The sequence below is a fragment of the Oryctolagus cuniculus genome, chromosome 4 (genome assembly GCF_051225735.1).
Source record: "Oryctolagus cuniculus isolate XC-2025 breed Fujian yellow rabbit chromosome 4, ASM5122573v1, whole genome shotgun sequence".
NCBI lineage: Eukaryota > Metazoa > Chordata > Mammalia > Lagomorpha > Leporidae > Oryctolagus > Oryctolagus cuniculus.
In genome coordinates, this window is record NC_142870.1 from 12,877,373 (window position 1) to 12,894,215 (window position 16,843).

General features: G+C 56.7%; 1 protein-coding gene across 2 annotated transcripts in view; it reads right to left on the reverse strand.

Annotated features, from left to right (window-relative positions):
- Window positions 1-213: 213 nt before the first annotated feature.
- The window catches only part of HUNK (hormonally up-regulated Neu-associated kinase), a 108,321-nt gene continuing 91,691 nt past the window's right edge, over window positions 214-16,843 (reverse strand). The window contains exons 8-12 of one of the 2 annotated variants that reach the window (XM_051859488.3): window positions 16,009-16,092; window positions 11,656-11,703; window positions 8,777-8,920; window positions 6,182-6,362; window positions 214-3,132 (exon numbers count right to left, since the gene is read on the reverse strand). In XM_051859488.3, the coding sequence (XP_051715448.3) occupies window positions 2,474-3,132; window positions 6,182-6,362; window positions 8,777-8,920; window positions 11,656-11,703; window positions 16,009-16,092 (1,116 nt within the window). In that variant the 3' untranslated portion in view covers window positions 214-2,473. The remainder of the gene's footprint in view (window positions 3,133-6,181; window positions 6,363-8,776; window positions 8,921-11,655; window positions 11,704-16,008; window positions 16,093-16,843) is intronic. The other variant, XM_051859489.3, reaches the window with a different exon arrangement.

The window sequence follows — 16,843 nt, forward strand, 5'->3', positions numbered from 1 at the left end:
AGAGGCATCACTTTCCCTGCACCTGGGGCCCTTGACCTTGGGAATGCTGGTTGACCTTGCACTGCCATTGGCAGTCAGGCAGGTGGCCTGTGAGGTGTGATGATGCAGGTGGCGTGGAACCGGCTGCTGGACCAAGACCTTCGGGTAAAAGATGGCTCTCATCTGTAACGCACTCAACATTCCAAGCTTGATCAACCAATAAAGAAGCAGTCATCGTGAGGGAAAAATGTATTTCACAGTCGTTACAAAAGTACATATATCTCGTAATGGTGACATAAGTACAGTCCTTATTTGCGACCGAATCGTACAATTCAAATGGACTTTTCCTTCCAGGTTTCTCATGACAGCTCGGTCATTTCCATCAGCAGCTGCCGGAGCTCACAGGCTGACGGGAGACACGCGTGGGTCAGACGGACAACACACCTGGCGCTTACCCAGGGGACACACAAAGTCTCCCATATAAATATAATAAAATAATAAAGAATTTATCACTTCTTCCTGGACTTGGTCTCACAGACTTGTCAGGTGCTCACACACACTCACACAATGCTTGCAGTTTTCTCCCCTTTCTCACTCCCCCACAGCGATCACTGGGTCTGGAATTAACCTGAGTTCAAAGGTCAAGGTACCAATGGCGACAGTGGTGCCAGCGAGAGCCAGGGCACCGCAGCTGCCCCTGAGGCACGCAAGGACGGGAATCATGGACACGTTCAGGTTCCTGGAGGAAAGTAAAATACAAGGAAAAAAAAACGGGCAGCAGGGGCGCCAGAAAGTCCACAACACACAGGCACACACCCCACGCCTTGCAGAACGCAACAGCTGCGGCTGGAAACCATCCCCCACGAAAGAGGTCTCCCCACCAGCCCACAATCAAAGCATCCCACGAGCCCCAGACAGGGGGTCTCACAGAGGATTCCTGTCTTCTCTCTGCTGAAAAAGCTCTTTTCCACGTGAGATGCTGCACCCTGCTCCATACCAAAGAGTAACACCGGCACTCAGGAGTCTTGCCCTAGAGTTGGAGCAACCTCTGCCCATCCCTGGCGAGGACTCCAGCCACGGTCACCCGCAAACACGGTCACGCGGTCAGTCGGAGAGCTGTGTTGTCTGCTGGCTTAGCGGGGGCTGTGCTGGGCCAACGGGATGTCACAGGCCAATGAGAAAGTGAAGATTCACTTGCACACACTCTGGCCTGCAGGAAGCGATGGCTGGCTTGGCAGTCGGCAAGGGCAGGGACGGAGAAGCCGCCCTGGGGTGGCCACAGTCTGGGCCACCTGTTACCCATCTCCTGCACTAACCCTATGCACCTGTGGCCATCCTTCTCCCCGCCCCAGGTACTGCATGGACGCAGCCCCCGCCGGGCTCCAGCTGGACACAGTCAGACAACACCGGGGTCCACACAACGCACACTCAGGGACGGCACAGACACAACACCAGAGACACATCTTTGGTTCGATCCTTGGCAAAGGTGTGAAGACGCCAGTGTGGACGGAGATCCTGTTGGAGGAACGCTGCTTTTCCCGTGGAAGAAGCCATCCGGCACACGAACACGCTCTCTACCAGGCAGCTCCCGGAAGCCGAGCCAAGCCCCTCACTGCACCTTCCTCTGGGCCGCTGGAGGATGGAACGGCACAGAACGCTGCCACGACCATCCTCGTCTCTCTTCCTAAAGAACCAATCAGAACCAGGGCCTGTGCGGACACAGAGGGATGAACGTGGGGTCCTGGGCCCCTCCAGGGCCACCGTCCTGCCGCCACCACACCCTCACCCCAGCCTCTGCCCAATGAGCTGGATCCCGCTATGAAACAAGCACTTGGCGGAATGGCTTTCCTCACTCCAGCCTGGTTTTCTGAAAATGACGCCATTTCCACTTAACGACATCACACAGAGGAAAATCCCTTCGGGGGCAGATCATTCGACCGTTAGCAAGATTCAGCCGAACTGCAGAAATGCACCTGCCAAAACCTGGCTTGGGCAATGAGAGCTTCAGTTTTTTTTTCTTTCGTTGGAGTTCATAACGGTTCCATCTTTGACCAAGGCTTCTCCCTATGTCTTCCTCTGGGTCCGAGGCCCATGGGGGGTTTCGTGGCTACAGAAGGACCATCTGCTCACCCCCCATAGCGGGGCTGTGGTCTGGAGAAATTGTGACACTGTTGGTCCCCGTGTGAGTGAGGCACACAGACAGGAGGCTGGGGTAACAGGCTGTCCTCGCAGGGGAGGTGGGCGGGCGCTTGGTGAGGGGCCCAGGAAGAGGATGGGATAATTGAACCTGGCTGTCCTTGTGGCCAGCCTTCTTAGCCATGTCCAGCGTCTCCAGGGATCCCCAAGCGAGGCTGGGTGCTGCAGGTTGGGGGGCTGTGCCTTTGGGATGTCTCCAGGCTGGTGTGGACAAAGGATGTACCTGTGAGGTCCCTGCCTGTTCATGCCCCTGCACCCACAGCTCTCCCTGGGGAGCCCCAGACCCTGCAGGCCTGAGCTAACACTGGCCCTTGATGCCGTCGGCCAGGTCAAAGGGCAGGCTCCCGGGGGCTGGGGGCTGCAGCGGGGGCAGGCTGGCCTCCAGGGCCCTCTCGGCTGAGGGCTGCAGGCTCTGGTGGCGCTTCCGTAGCATCTGCCCGATGCCCATCATGGGGAACCTGCCCCGGCTCTTGACACAGTTGGGGCTCCCCAGTGGTTGCGGGGGGCCGCCACTGGGACCAGGAGGCGGGGCACACATGCCCTCCTCCTTGGGGGGGCTGCTCTTATCTTCGTGGGCAAAGGAGACCAGTGTGGGGTGCAAAGAGGTGTGCAGGGGTGAGGCGCTGCCGGGAGGCGGCCCCGGGGACAGCGTCCGCTCGCTGGAATTCCTGCGGCCCAGGCTCACGGGTGAGTGCAGGACTCTGTGGTGATGGGCCGGGGACAGCAGTTCCGCGGGGTCGTCGCGGTCCACGGACTCGAAGGAGCGCACCATGTCCAGCACCAGGGGGTCCTCCTTAGGGGGAACGCTGGCACTGCCGGACCCCTGCTGCTGCGGCTCCAGTTTCTTTACGATCCTGGGGGTCCTGGGAGGTGGCACCGGGATGAACTCCATGGAAGAAGAAGTCACACAGTTGGAATCGGACGTCTTGCGGAAGATGTTGCGGCAGCCAAAGGAATCTGCACACCAAGAAAACAAAGTCAGGAGGGCAGCCACGGAAACCACGCCCAGTCATGAAGCCACGCCCAACCAAACACAGAAAGCCACGCCCAGTCACAGAAACCACTCCCAGCCAGCCTCAGAAGCCACGCCCAACCACACACAGAAAACCACGCCTAGTCACAGAAAACTACACAGCCTGCCATGGAAACTCTACCCAGCCACGGAAGCCACGCCCACCCAGCCATAGAAACCGCACCCTTGCCTTTCTCCTGCCTATGCTGGTGGCCAGCTGGACAGCACAGGGACCGCATGGAGGGCAGCAGAAACCAAGAATTTCACGGCTGTGGCTGCTTAAGACAGGAGGGAGCAGCAGCACCCTGCAACACTCCCCGGCCACAGGCCTCCCGCCAGCTTTTCTAGGGCGTAGTAGACAGACGGCTCCTGGTCCCGGCTTAACACCTGCTCCCCTTCTGGCTGCTTAAAGTTCTGGGCCCTGCCAAAGGGCCTCAGAAGAGAGAAGTGCACACACGTGCCAGGTCTCCACAAGCTCCTGGAAGCGCCGAGCCCCTGTCCTGAGCCCCCTGCAGGCCTGGTCATCAGGTGGCCACACGGGAAGGCCCACTTCCCTGCTGACCCACTGCCTCACCTGTCCCTTGAGAGAAAAAGCATGCAACAGGAAATGCAGTCCCGAGTACCTCCCAGTGCACAGCTCGGCAGCGTTAAGTGAACCCAGCGCCAGGTCTCTCTGCATCTTAAAATCTAATGCTCCGTACCCCTCAACACTGGCTCCCCAGTCCCACCCCCATCACCCCTGGTAGCCACCACTCTGGGAACCCAAACACTCCAGGAGTCCCACACAATGGACTCCAACGGCGTCTGTCCCCATGTGCCCGGCTGATTGCACTCTAGGCTCGTCCCTGCGTGTGTGGGTCAGAGCTCCCTGCCCTTGGAAGGATCCTCACGGCTTTTGGTCTCCCCAGAGCCTCCTCCAGCTCCAACCCGGGGCCCAGTTCCCTTCCCCATGCGGTGAGTGAAGGCGGCCAGCCAGTCCCCAGGGTTTCCACCCCAGCTGGCACAGACCAGGCTTGCGAACCGTGCCAGAAAAGGAAGGGAAAACCCCCTCCAGACTTGGAGCTGCGGGGACCCAGGCCAAGTTCATGCAGAACGAGCTTCTTTTTCCTTCGTAACATTTTATAGGTCCCGTCACGGCCCAGCTGCAGGAGCGAACTGTCGCTTGGTGAGAGCCACGCTGGGAGCAGCCGGGGACACTGTGCAGCCGCCCCCCTTTTGTACATAAACATACAAACACCCACATCAGTTTCCCGTGCTGGTACAGAGGCCCAAGATCCACCCCGCGGGCAGGGGACAATGTCGCCAGCAGCGAAGGCCTCCAATGTCCCCATCAGCTGGGAGCCCCCAGGAGCTGCTGTGTGCTCAGCGGCCACCATCCGGGAGCAGCTTTGCCCCACAATCTCTCCCCTCTATTCCTGCGGTGACAGGCGCCTCTGCCCTCCAGCCCCAGGACACCCCTGGCACAGTGGTTTCAGTCTGGTTTGTCCCCTCCAGGTCCCTGGCTGGAGGCTGGGTCCTGGGCAGGGTTGGTGAGGTCGGGAGGCAGAGGCACGGTCTTAGTGGGAGGTCCTGGGGTCAACAGGGGCTGCCCTCAGCAGGGACGAAGGTGACTCTCCCGGGAGAGGGGGAGTGGTCCTATACTGGGGTTGGCCCTGCCCAGTCTGCTCACCAATTCCACTCTCTCCCACCACCCAGGATGCTCTGGACTCAGCCTGCACCAGGACTGGACTTCCAGCCTCCAGAATGTGAGCTCAAGAAACCTCTTTTTCGGGCCAGCGCCACGGCTCACTAGGCTAATCCTCCACCTTGTGGCGCCAGCACACCGGGTTCTAGTCCCGGTCGGGGCGCCGGATTCTGTCCCGGTTGCCCCTCTTCCAGGCCAGCTCTCTGCTGTGGCCCGGGAGTGCAGTAGAGGATGGCCCAAGTGCTTGGGCCCTGCACCCCATGGGAGACCAGGAGAAGCACCTGGCTTCTGCCATCGGATCAGTGCAGTGCGCCAGCCGCAGCGGCCATTGGAGGGTGAACCAACGGCAAAAGGAAGACCTTTCTCTCTGTCTCTCTCACTGTCCACTCTGTCAAAAAAAAAAAAAAAAAAAAGAAAAAAGAAAAAAAAAAACTCTTTTTCTTCACTCCCAAGCCTGCTTCAGGCATTTCATTATAGTAACAGAAAGCGGACCCACGTCCCCTCTCTCTTAACCTCCCTGCAGTGCGGCACCCTCGTGCTGGGGAGCCCTCCTCCCTTCCTCCCTCCATGCTCAGCCCAGAGCAGGGCGACTCATAGTCATCAGTTATCTGTGATGTGCGGACAAGCCCACATGCAGGCAGCCTACATGGAGGTTTCATTTCACCCACCCGAGGGCTCCAACAGGCAGGAACTGTTACAAGTAGAGGAACCAATGAAGACCATCAGAGGGTAAGGAATGTGGGCCTAGAGCCAGCAGCAGTACCTAGACTGCAGCACCCTACCCGCACCCCAGAGTCCAGACCCAATCACACTTCAGTGCCTCCGAGGGTCCACTCTTCTGGGGAAGCCCCCCATGACACCACAGCCCTGCTCTCTATGTCGCACCCCAAATCTAACAATACCACACCCTCATCCCTGGTTCCCCAATGCTGTGCACCCCAATCTCAGCTCTGATGTTACCATGCACCCCAGACTCTGCTCCCGTACCCTGATCTCTTTTCCTGTACCCCTCTCTAGCCCTGTACCCCCAGCTCTGCTCCCTCAATGGCACACCCCAACCCCTGCTCCTGCAGCACTGCGTACCCCAATCTGTTTCCATAATACCACACAGCCACTTCTGTGTGCTCAAGCCATCCCTGCACAGCCAGGTGGCTAAGGCTACCAGCTCTGGCAGCGGTGTGTTCTCATGTCAGGCGAGCGTCCTGAGCAGCCAGCCATGTCCCGGGGACAACACAGCCATCTGGGATACGGGCAGAGCAGACACAGCTCCACATGAGTGGCCTCGGGGGGAGGCCCCAGAGCCTACGCACCTTTGTCGGGGAAGCCAGACCTGGAGGCCTTCCGGTCCCTGGGCAGCCCCTTGCTGCCGTGCACCTGCGCCATGAGTGAGGCTGGCGGCGGCTTGTGCGCCGGCAGGTTCTTGTCCAACTTCTTGGAAAACGGCCGGTGAAGAAAGTCCCCTCGTTTTTCTTGTTCTTTGGGCTTTTTATCCTTTGAATCAGAAGCGGACACACATATTCAGAGGCACGGGTGAATACACAATGGAATCCCTCTTTAGTCGTCCAAGCAGACCACAGAGATCCAGCTTTTGAATGAGAAACGAACCAAGCCCTGGCAAGTCTCCCTCTGCGGGGACAGCAGGTGGGCTGGGATTGCCTTGAGCCCCTTGCACTGTTTCCAGGTGTTCCTGCAAGGGCGAGGCCAGTCCCCCACGGCCAGTTATTCTGCAGGAGGCAGAGGAAGCAAATCAGGACTTCTGGAGCCCTGCTCTGTGCAGAAAGGTTCACGCCCTAAGATCCCGTGCACCGTGCAACCTGAACCGACACTGCTTCCACCTTCACGTCACATTCTGTGGGCTCAGTCAAGCCACGGAGGTGACCAACACAACGCGGAACAACAGACCCACGGAGCCCTGAGCAGTCCTGGCTGGATTTCTGGTCCTTTCTACCCGAGAGTCATGGAGGCGATTATTGGCGGACTTAAAACCAGCACACAAACACAGCCATTTTTGCTGTTAAGTCTTGCTTTATTCAGCGACATCATAATCCTTCTGGTGAGAGTGCATTTGACTATTTTCTGTATATTCAACCTCACAGCCTTTGGCGGACAGCCAGGCACTTCAAGAAAGCATAATAAATAGTTATTGAAATGTATAAAAGAAAAAAAAATGAGATTGAGCCGAATTGCGGGCAAGCTTCTGGGGAGGGTGGAGCCACGAGGAATGGCTCCTTCCCCAGCCCGGCTCACTGAGCTTGGTGTTGACCGCTAGACAGAGGCCACTGCAGCCCTGACCTCATCCTGGGTGAGGGGAAAAAAAAAAAAAAAGGACCAATTTTTATGTTTTTGCCTTCAACGTCAGAACATTTGCAGTTCAACAGAGCTCATCTATTTTTCATTGATGTTGTTGCAAAGCCTCTCAAAGAAACATCTCTTTGCACTTTTTACAGCCCTTTCTAACAAGGATGTTCAAAGCCGCCCAAGCTGGGGTTAATTATGTCCAGTGTCTGAGTGGGAACGAGACGGGGAAGTGCGGGGGCTGAGCCGAGCCCTGAGCACCACATCAAGGGCCGGGGGCTCCCTGGGGGCCTAACTCTTTGTTGAAGTGGCAGGGGGAGCTGGGAAGAGAAGACAGACTTCTGCAAACTCCTGCCCCAGCACCCCAAAGCCACCAGTCTACACGGAGGGTGCACAAGGCGGCAGATGTTCCAGTCGGCAAGAAACAAACTGTTGTTATCCCTTTGCAAATAAGGAAACCGCCTGCAGCCGTGGAATAAGTCACCCAAGAGCAGAGCTCAGACTGAGATTCACAGCCTTGAACTTGGCATTGTGAACCCTTGACAGGTCCTAGGAGGTGAGACTCGTGGTGGTGGGGGTGAGGACAGACACTGCAGGAGTGTCAGGGAGCACACCACGGTCCAACACACCGCATGATGTCATCTGGGTGCTACAGAGACCCTGTGCCCAGGCTGTCATCGTGGGATGGCTCGAACGTCCCCTCCAAAACTCAGCTGACAAAGCAACTGTCGTGGTGACGGTATTGAGGGGTGCCCATCAGGTGATAGGCGCTCTACTCTCCTGCCTGGATGAAGGAGCTGGGTCAGACATGGCAGGGGTGGGCTCCTGGCACAGGAGAGGAGTCTGGCCCGCTATTCCTCTCTCTCTCTCTGCACACTCCCTCACTCTGGGACGCCCTCTGCTATGTTGTCATGCAGCCAGAGGGTCCTGGGCCAGGTACCAGAGCCATGCTCGTGGACGTCCAAGCCTCCTGAACTGCGAGGAATAAATCCCTGCTCTTTGTAAATGACCAGGTCAGGTGTACAGCAGCCGCAAATGGATAAAGACCTGCAGGAGCCTAAGAAGGGGGCCCCATGGGTTCCAGGAGCCCACGGTCGAGCCCAGCAGAGGATGATCCTACTGCTTCTTCCCATGAAACAACAGCCCGTCTTCTCTAATGCAGAGAATGAGCCTTCACACACACACACACACACACACACACACAGCCTCAACAGGGCCAGGACTGGCCTGACGTCTCACAAAATCTCCTTCCGCTCAGTGCACCGACTCCACCTGTTAACACCTTACACAGCACAAAAACCAAACGTACTTTGGAGAACCATTCTTAAACATGATTTCAAGAAAAGACACCACTGCCATTCACCCCCTTTAGAACTGTTTCTGAATGATCGGCAAACCCTCCCGCGGGCTTCGCTGGAAGCCCCGTGCTTACAGAGCTGCCAGAAACTTCAGGGGTTCGTTTCACAACCCGCCTTTGGTTCTCAAAAGCTGAAGGATCAAGATGCGGAATTTGGGGGGTAGAGGGCCAGGATCACCACCCAGATAAGAGTTCATCCGCGCCCAGAGGGCTACGAGGCACGGAAGGAGACCAAGGCCGGTCTTAGGCTGACCTTCTCCTGCACCCGACAGAGGGCTCTTCGGCAACGAGCAGAAGGGGAAAATGATGCATAACTCCGCCAACCATCTCCGAACATCCTGCAAAAGCCACCCTCGTGGGAATCAGTCCCAGCATCCCGCACACTGGCATCGCCTCCCTGAAAACAAAACAGAACAAGCCGAGAATACCCTACACCAGCCTGGAGGAGCCGAGCGCCTTCCTAGTAACCGGTTTCTAGGGAGCCGCCAAGAATTCGCGTGCGATTGCTCCGTGCAGAGGGGTCCCCAGCCCGGAGGACCGTGCGTGTCTGCAGCCGGCCAACCTCACACCCTCTGAGCACGTGCTGCCAAGTGCAACCTGCGACCCCGTCGGAGCTCCCCACGTGCACGACCAGGGAGCACCACGCTCAACTGTCTTATGCAACAGAACAAGATCTTCCGAGGGACTAATTACACCCCCCTTCCACGGGCACACACACCCCACCCAGCCACGCTGCTTCCTGCTGACTCCTGGCCTCCCCTGATTCTCCAGGCCAGGCCTCCCCAGCATGGCTCATGTGGGTCTGTGTGTGTGTGTGTGTGTGTGTTGGGGCCAAGGGCTGATGGGATTCAAGCTGTCTGTCCCCTCTGCACCCTCACAGTGCTGCAGCCCGAGAGGGGACCAGATGAGGGCCCGGATGCAAACCACACAGCCAGCAGCTTCCAACCCTGTAACCATCAGCCGCAGGCATGCAGGGACATTTATGAAGCCATTCACCTTGCAGACCTGGCCCCTCCAAGCTTATCTGCCCAAAAGGCTTTCAACGTTGAATGGCGCTGCTGGAGGACGGGAGAGGCCGGGAGTGATAATCCACTGGGCTTCCAGACGGAGCCCTGTGCAGACACCTGTGCCTCCCGGGTCTGAGCTCCCGGGGCTGGTCCCCAAAGCTCTCTTCCCTGACAGCTGTGCCAAGGGGATACCCTGACTCCCCTAAGAGGGGCTCTAAGTTCCCAAAGTCCCCAGGACCCCAGCCACGGGAGCAGCCGTGGAAGTGTGGGATCATTCCTGGCTCTGTTTGAAATTGCTGGGTGAGCTTGGGTGAGTCACTTGAGAAGGGGGGTGTTCCCCCAGCAGCAACCCAAACCGTGGGAGCCTGACCCCACCTGGCCCCCGCTCCATTGTCTGAACCACAAAGGCGTCAGGTTAACAGGATGCAGGCTGCCTGCCAGCCAGGCTCTGGGCAGGCCTGCTGCCTGGGAGATGAGCCTTTTCCCTCGCACTCAGAGGCATGGATTCAGGGTTGCCTCCGGCAGCAAAGGAGCCCTGGGCTGAGCGGGCAGCTGCTGTCCCGCTGAGGACCTCCAAGAAGTCCAGCTCCTCGTGGACCTATCTGGGGCTTGATGTGCCCTGATGACTGGTAAGCTTCACCCAGCTGTTTGGAGTGGCAGAACCAGGTGCCAACTTGCTACCACCTGGGCTGGCCCAGGGGCCAGGTGTTGTTGGTAGGTCGGTCTTGGTTCCTGGCTGGGAATCAAATTCACATAAGGGAGTTTCTTTGATGTTTGTCTCAGGAGAAAAAAAATGAGTTGATAAAAAAAAAAAAAAAAAAAAGGAAAGAAAGAGAGAGAGAGAGAGAGAGAGAGAAAGAAAGAAAGAGAAAGAAAGAAAGAAAGAAAGAAAGAAAGAAAGAAAGAAAGAAAGAAAGAAAGAAAGAAAGAAAGAAAGAGCGAGCTAGGCCACTAAGCCAGGAAGCTCTAGACTGTTCTAACACCATTTTGCATACTGGTAGAAACGGAAATGCATGGCCCGGCGTGTGGTTACAGCAAGACCATAAACACGAGTCAACGCAACACAGAAAGCACCGATCTGACCTCAGGAGATTCTGCCAAGCCCACCCACACCAGGACTCTGTAGATTTTCATTCAGAGTAAGGACACAGCTGTGCAGAACCTGGTGGCCCTGGGCAGAGACTGACCAACCCCTAGGATCAGATGAGATGGTTCATTTCATGTGCCAACTCAGGGGCCAGGGTGCCCGGCTGTGTGGTCACACGCCAGTCTGGATGCTGCTGTCAAAGTGTTTTTATTAACGTGATGAGTATTGAAATCCGGAGACTTGAAGTAGGCGATCCTTGAAACAGTCAGAGGCCTTAAGGAACAAAAAGCAAGGAGGACTTTTGGAAAAAGAAACTCGGTCTCAGAGCCCGCAGTGTGGCCTAGCGGGTAAGGCTGCCGCCTGCGACACCAGCATCCTTTAGAGACTGATTCGAGGCCTGGTTGCTCCACTTTGGATTCAGCTCCCTGCTAATGAGCCTGGGAAAGCAGTGGAAGATGGGCCAAGTGCTTGGGCCCCTGCACCCATGTGGGAGACCTGGAAGACACTCCTGGTTCCTAACTTTGGCCTGGCCCAGCCTTGGCCATTGTGGCTATTTGGGGAGTGAACCAGTGGATGGAAGATCTCTCTCTCTCATCCTCATCTCTCTCTCTCTCTCTCTCTCTCTCTCTCTCTCTCTCTATCTCTCCCTGCCTTTCAAATGAATAAAAATTTTAGGGCCTCTGAACTTGCCGGTGCCACACCAGCTCTTCTGGTCTGCAGCCTACAGGTCTGTCCCACAGATTCCAGACTTGCAGGCCCCAGGTAGCACGAGCCAATTGCTTTAAATAAATCTGTGTCCCCCTCTCTGTCCATCTCTGCGTGCGGGGGTGAGTGTACTCTCTCTCTCTCTCTCCTCCTCTCTGTCCACATGTGCAAGTGGGCTGAGTGCATTCTCTCTCACACTCTCTTGCTCTCTCGCACGCGTGCACTCTTTCTGTCCCTTTGTGCGAGTGAGGGTGAGCGTATGCATGTGCGTGTGCGTGTGTGTCTGCCTCCCCGGCGATCCCGGTGCTCACCCCACAGCCCCCGTGCTCTTACCTGCACAGTGTGGAACTCAAGGTCTCTTGTCCAGGTGTCCAGGGAGGCCTGTGAAAAGCAGCACTGTTCAGTAATTTGAGAGGCTGCACCTGTTATTTAATTCCCTAGACTCTATCCCCTGCTGTTTCCCTAGCGGCTCTGGTTGAGAATTATTTATTTCAATGTTTACAGACCAAAAAAAAAAAAAAAAAAAAAAAAGACAAACCACAGACTCCTAAACTGTAAACTGTAGTAGAAGTTGTAGTAGGTGTCTGTCCTACCTCGCATGCTGAATAGATTTTAAAATCTAAGACACAGAACAGAGGTCTGCTCTAAATATATGTGAGCAGCCCCCATTCCCCCATACACTTCCGCCAACAGCAAAAACAGCTCCCAGAGCAAGAGACGGGCCCCAGCTGGCACCTGGAAGGTCCCGCCCCCACACCAAGGGCCTCTCCCAGCCACTGTGGGAACATATGTAGCTGCCATTCTGATTTCTAACAGTGTCGTCTGACCTGCTCCTGAACTTTGTCTGTAAAAGCTGTGTAGATTCCCACTTGCAGATGTGCACAAAAATAAGTTTACCTCTATAATGTGCAAAAAAAAAAAAAAAAAAAGCTGTACAGACTCCTAAGTAAAGAACCAAACACCGGTGTATTTACCCTGGTACTGCCATGGATGGAGTTGTCTTCTCCCAAAACCCATAGTCCTAACCTCTGGGACCTCGGAAGTGGCCCTGCTGTGGAGAGAGTCTTTACAGGGCTACTCAGGTTCAAATGAGGGCCCTTCTCCAATCGCCGTTGTCTTTACAAGAAGGGGAAATGGGGTGTAGGCTTGCACACGGGAGAACCTCCTAAAGGCAGACATGGGGTGATGTGTCAGCAAGCCAAGGAACAGCAGGGGTCACCCACAACCTCCAGACACGGGAGCGCCAGGGACAGACCCTCGCTCACGGCCCCGAGAGGCACTGGGGACTGAGCGCCTTGGCTGCCAGCACTTTTCTATCAGGTGGAGCTGGGTCTGGGTCTGGTAACAGACGGAGTCCTGGACTGAGATTTCTCCCAGATACTCCTGGTCTGCTACATCCGGGCTGTGACAGCAGCTGCAGCTCTAGAAGACGAACGCAACCCCCGCAGACGAACGCAGCCCCCGGCTACGCGTGCTCTGTGCCAAGTTTCATCCCAAACGCCACGGCTACTCTGCCAGTGCAGAGATGACTCCCTGCTTCTAGGGCGCCTTTTTCTACAAATGAATACATACGTGCCAGTTTACAAGTGGTGACAGCCCCGCCCAGACCCCCGCCACCCACAGCCCCCACAGAGTCGTTCTTAGGAAGGGTCCCTTGGGTGCAGGGAAGGCGCTCTCGGATGGGATTCACGCCCCACTTTGACAGACACATTCTCTGCCTTTGACAGAAGACGAGACAAAGGAAACGGTGAAGTCACAAACTCCCCGCGCCGCAATCCGCAGAGGGGCATTTTCCGCAACTTAATTCAGCTCCTTTGTCCCCCAGGATAAAGAGAACTGCGTGGGCAGGAACAAAGAGGCCATTGCTTGTACTCGGTGCCTGGGACACAGCTTGACGGCCCCAGGGAGGACTCAGACCCTGAGCTACACCCCCGTGAGCCTGCACACGCCAGAAACTCCTGCCCGCCCTCCTTCTGCCCCTCTGCCCGCACTTGGACGCACGGGCGCCTCCCGGGCCGGGCCAGGGGCTCTGAGCGGCCGCCACTGTGAATCGGGACCCCTCAGACTGCCTGACTGCGCTTTCTAACGAGCCCTGCTCCACTTTCTAGGTTTCAACAGAGACAAATTGGCTAATCTGGTAATAGCTGTAATTTAATTAGCAGAAGCATCACTGCAGTTTGGAGAAAACAAATGGATCCTAGAAACCGAAGCACCGTTTGGCCATTAGCGTTCCTATTTAAATCCTAACTGTTCCATAGCTCAACAAATGCTTCACGCGCACACCAGGGGTTTTCAGGCCAAGCGAAGCCATCCTCTGGGAAGTGTCTGGATGAAGAGGGGGCTCCTCTCCCACCAGACACCACGGCTCTGAGGCTCGGTGTGAGGGCTGCACGCTCACAGGCACAAGCAAGGGGACTGACAGGCCACTTACGGCACAGAGAGAGGGCACTCAGTGGCTACGTCTGTGCTATTATTTGAGACCCTAAAAGGTCAAACACAAACCAGGAGGCAAAGAAGACAAACGGCGGGTTCTGGACGCCAGGCTGGGTGGCTACCCTTAGTGCGCATGCCCAAAGGGGACCTGCCTGCCTCAAGGCGCAGCCATTGGGGGGGAGGGGGGGATGACCGTGCCACCTGTGCACAGTGCTGCAGGTGGCCCCCTTGTTTAATCAAGCCAGGGGTCCCAGCTGGACTGTTCCACCTTCTCCAGTTGCTTGTCCCGGTTCTACGTATTCTCTGAGACACAGGGCAAAGTACACCAGATTCTTCCATTTGCTTTGTTAGCAAATATTTATTGATCACCTGGTGCCCACCAGGCATCAAGAGCCCCTAGGGGTGCCGGGAGAGGCCAGAGGAACACAGTCCCAGTGAGAGAGACGGTGGTCAAATAATGTCCAAAGAAATGAAAACCATGAATGGGACAAGCCCCAGAATGCAAAATGAAGTGTGACACGGGGACAGGAGCCCCGGGTAGAGGCCAGGAGATAGCGGGGACCCTGATGGGCTGACCGCATCTCGAGATTCAAAAGGGACACAGTTACTGATTCAGGAGGGAGGCGTGGGGGGAACATTCCAGAAGAGGAAACAGCATGTGCAGGTGCCACAGCAAGGTGGCAGGGTTGAGTGTGCCGTGGGCGTGGGGCCGGGACACAGGCAGGAGAAGGAGCTGAGTGGACCGCCCAGAGCAGCCTCACCCTGGAGACACCACTGGCTCCAGCTGCCGTGTGGAGCAGATGGCTCGGAGCGGCCACAGGGAGGAGGGGGACCAACGAGGTGGCCCCAGCAGGGGTCCAAGCGAAGGGGCAGGGTGGCTCGGGATGTGGATGGAGGTGCAGTGGGTGCTGAGGGGCTTAGGGGCCAAATCAGCTGATCTCAGTGAGGGGCTGTCCCTGGGGATGTCCCCACCCCGCCCCCTGCAGCAGGTCTCACAGCAGGGAGGCGTCTGGCCTGAGGTCAAGGTCAGGACCTTGGCATTCGCCATCTCATTCCCCACCTTAACCTTCTCCACCCCAGCGCATCCTTCTCTGCACGCTGTGCTCTTCTTTGATGGCCAGAGTCACTGACAGGGGACAGCATTCCCTCTCTTGGTGTCCTCTGTGTCTGGACCCTCCAATCCATGCCCCCTCTCTCCGGCCCTTTCCGCTACTACGAAGCTCTTCTCCCTCACAGCTTCCAGCCAGCCACTGCTCAGCCCACTCTGCTGATGGTTTCAGTTCCCATGCCCTCCACCCCACCCCACACCCCCATCCTCTCCCTGGCCCCCCTCGCTGCCTTTTGAGCTGCTGCCTCCATCTGCCCCTGGACCTGCCCCTCTCCCATGCTCCTATCACACTGATGCGTGGCACCTGCCAGCCTGGTACTGATGGAGCCCAGGACAGTGCCAGGTACCACATACACTGCATGGCAGGCCGGCATGGACCCCACAGAAGAACCTCCTGCAGTGGTGGGCGTGGCAAGGGAGTCAGGGTGGGAACAGTGCTGGCAGGGAGGGGGGTCCCTTTGCAGTCTCGTCAAACGAAGACATTCCTGGCTGTCCTGGGAAATACTACTGTGGAAGGAGGACCCAGGGCACACGAGCAGGCCTCCTGGGGACAAAGAGCTCACCTGGGTCAAGGTGATAGAAGAGCCCAGGACCCCCAGCCCCCCAGCCCTCCATCTGGAATCTACAGACACCATCTCCTTATGATCAGGTATTGGGGCTCCAAAGCTGTGACAATCTGCCACGGGACACGCGTCGATACTAAATGTTCCCTGAGCAGTGCCCTGGCTAAGAGCCCGGGAGCACCCACTAGCAAGGCTCGCTTTCACTAGAACCTGGCCCGTTCCTCACCTGCCTCTCCTCCCCACGCCCACCCAGCAGCACTTCCGAGCGGCCGGGTCTACCCTTTGCTTCTCCTCCTTGGACCCATCCGAGAACTTTAACAAAGTCTGACACCCCAGGGCCACCTCCTGAGAGTGGATGCAATTGCTCTGAGCTGTGGCCTCGGCTTCCAGGGGTCGAAACACTCCTGGCGACCCGCATGTGGCCACAGGGGGAGCTATGGATTGCAGACAGCAATGGCGGCTCGGCTGCACACCAGCTCTCTCACCGCTTCCACGCCCCTCAGTAGCCGGGTTTCCTTTCCACCATGGCCCCGACACAGATCCACTCCCATGGACCCTAGGCTCTGCTTCAGGGTCACTCACCTCATAGGGCTCCTTGGTGGCCCCGCACTTCTCTATCTGGTAGAGCTGGGTCTTGTAGCACACGCTGTCCTGGATGTCGGATTTCTGCCAGAGAAGGGAGGAAAAAGCATGGCTTAACTCTCAGGAAGTAGAGCCGTCCATTAAGTAGTCATTAATTTTTAAACCTGAGCCTGGCTGACAAAGTGCGGCAAAAAGTTGGCAAGCCAGTGAATCGCCGGGCAGGCTCATCCCGGCATGGCCTACAGCGTGGGGCGAGCCCTCCTGGTACAGGCTCTGTCAGCAAAGGGCCTGCTGACCACGGGCGGGTCACTGCTCCCTGCCGGGCCTCAGTTCTCTCATCCATGCAATGAATTTTGTGAAAGCAGGGGTCGGCGTTGTGGCATAGCAGATGAAGTTACCGCGCCAGCATCCCATATGGGTGCCAGTGTGTATCCCAGTTGCTCCACTTCCGATCCAGCTCCCTGCTCATGTGCCTGGGAGAGGCAGCAGAAGATGGCCCAAGTGCTTGGGCCCCTGCACCCATGGGGGAGATCCAGAAGAACTTGGCTTCAGCCTGGCCCAGCCCTGACGGTTGCAGCCATTTGGGGAGTGCACTAGTGGATGAAAGACCTCTCTTTATGTCTGTCCTCTCCCACCTCTCCCTGCTCCCCAGTAACTCTACCTTTCAAATAAATAAAATTAAAAAAAAAAAAAGTGTGAAAGAAGAAACCAAATGGAAGAGCAGGGAAGGACTTACATTATTGAGCCACTAGATAGGATACAGATTTACTTGTTTGCTTAATTTAAAATAGCAAGTGTGCATGTGTGTGCACACACACAACACACTCACCACCCA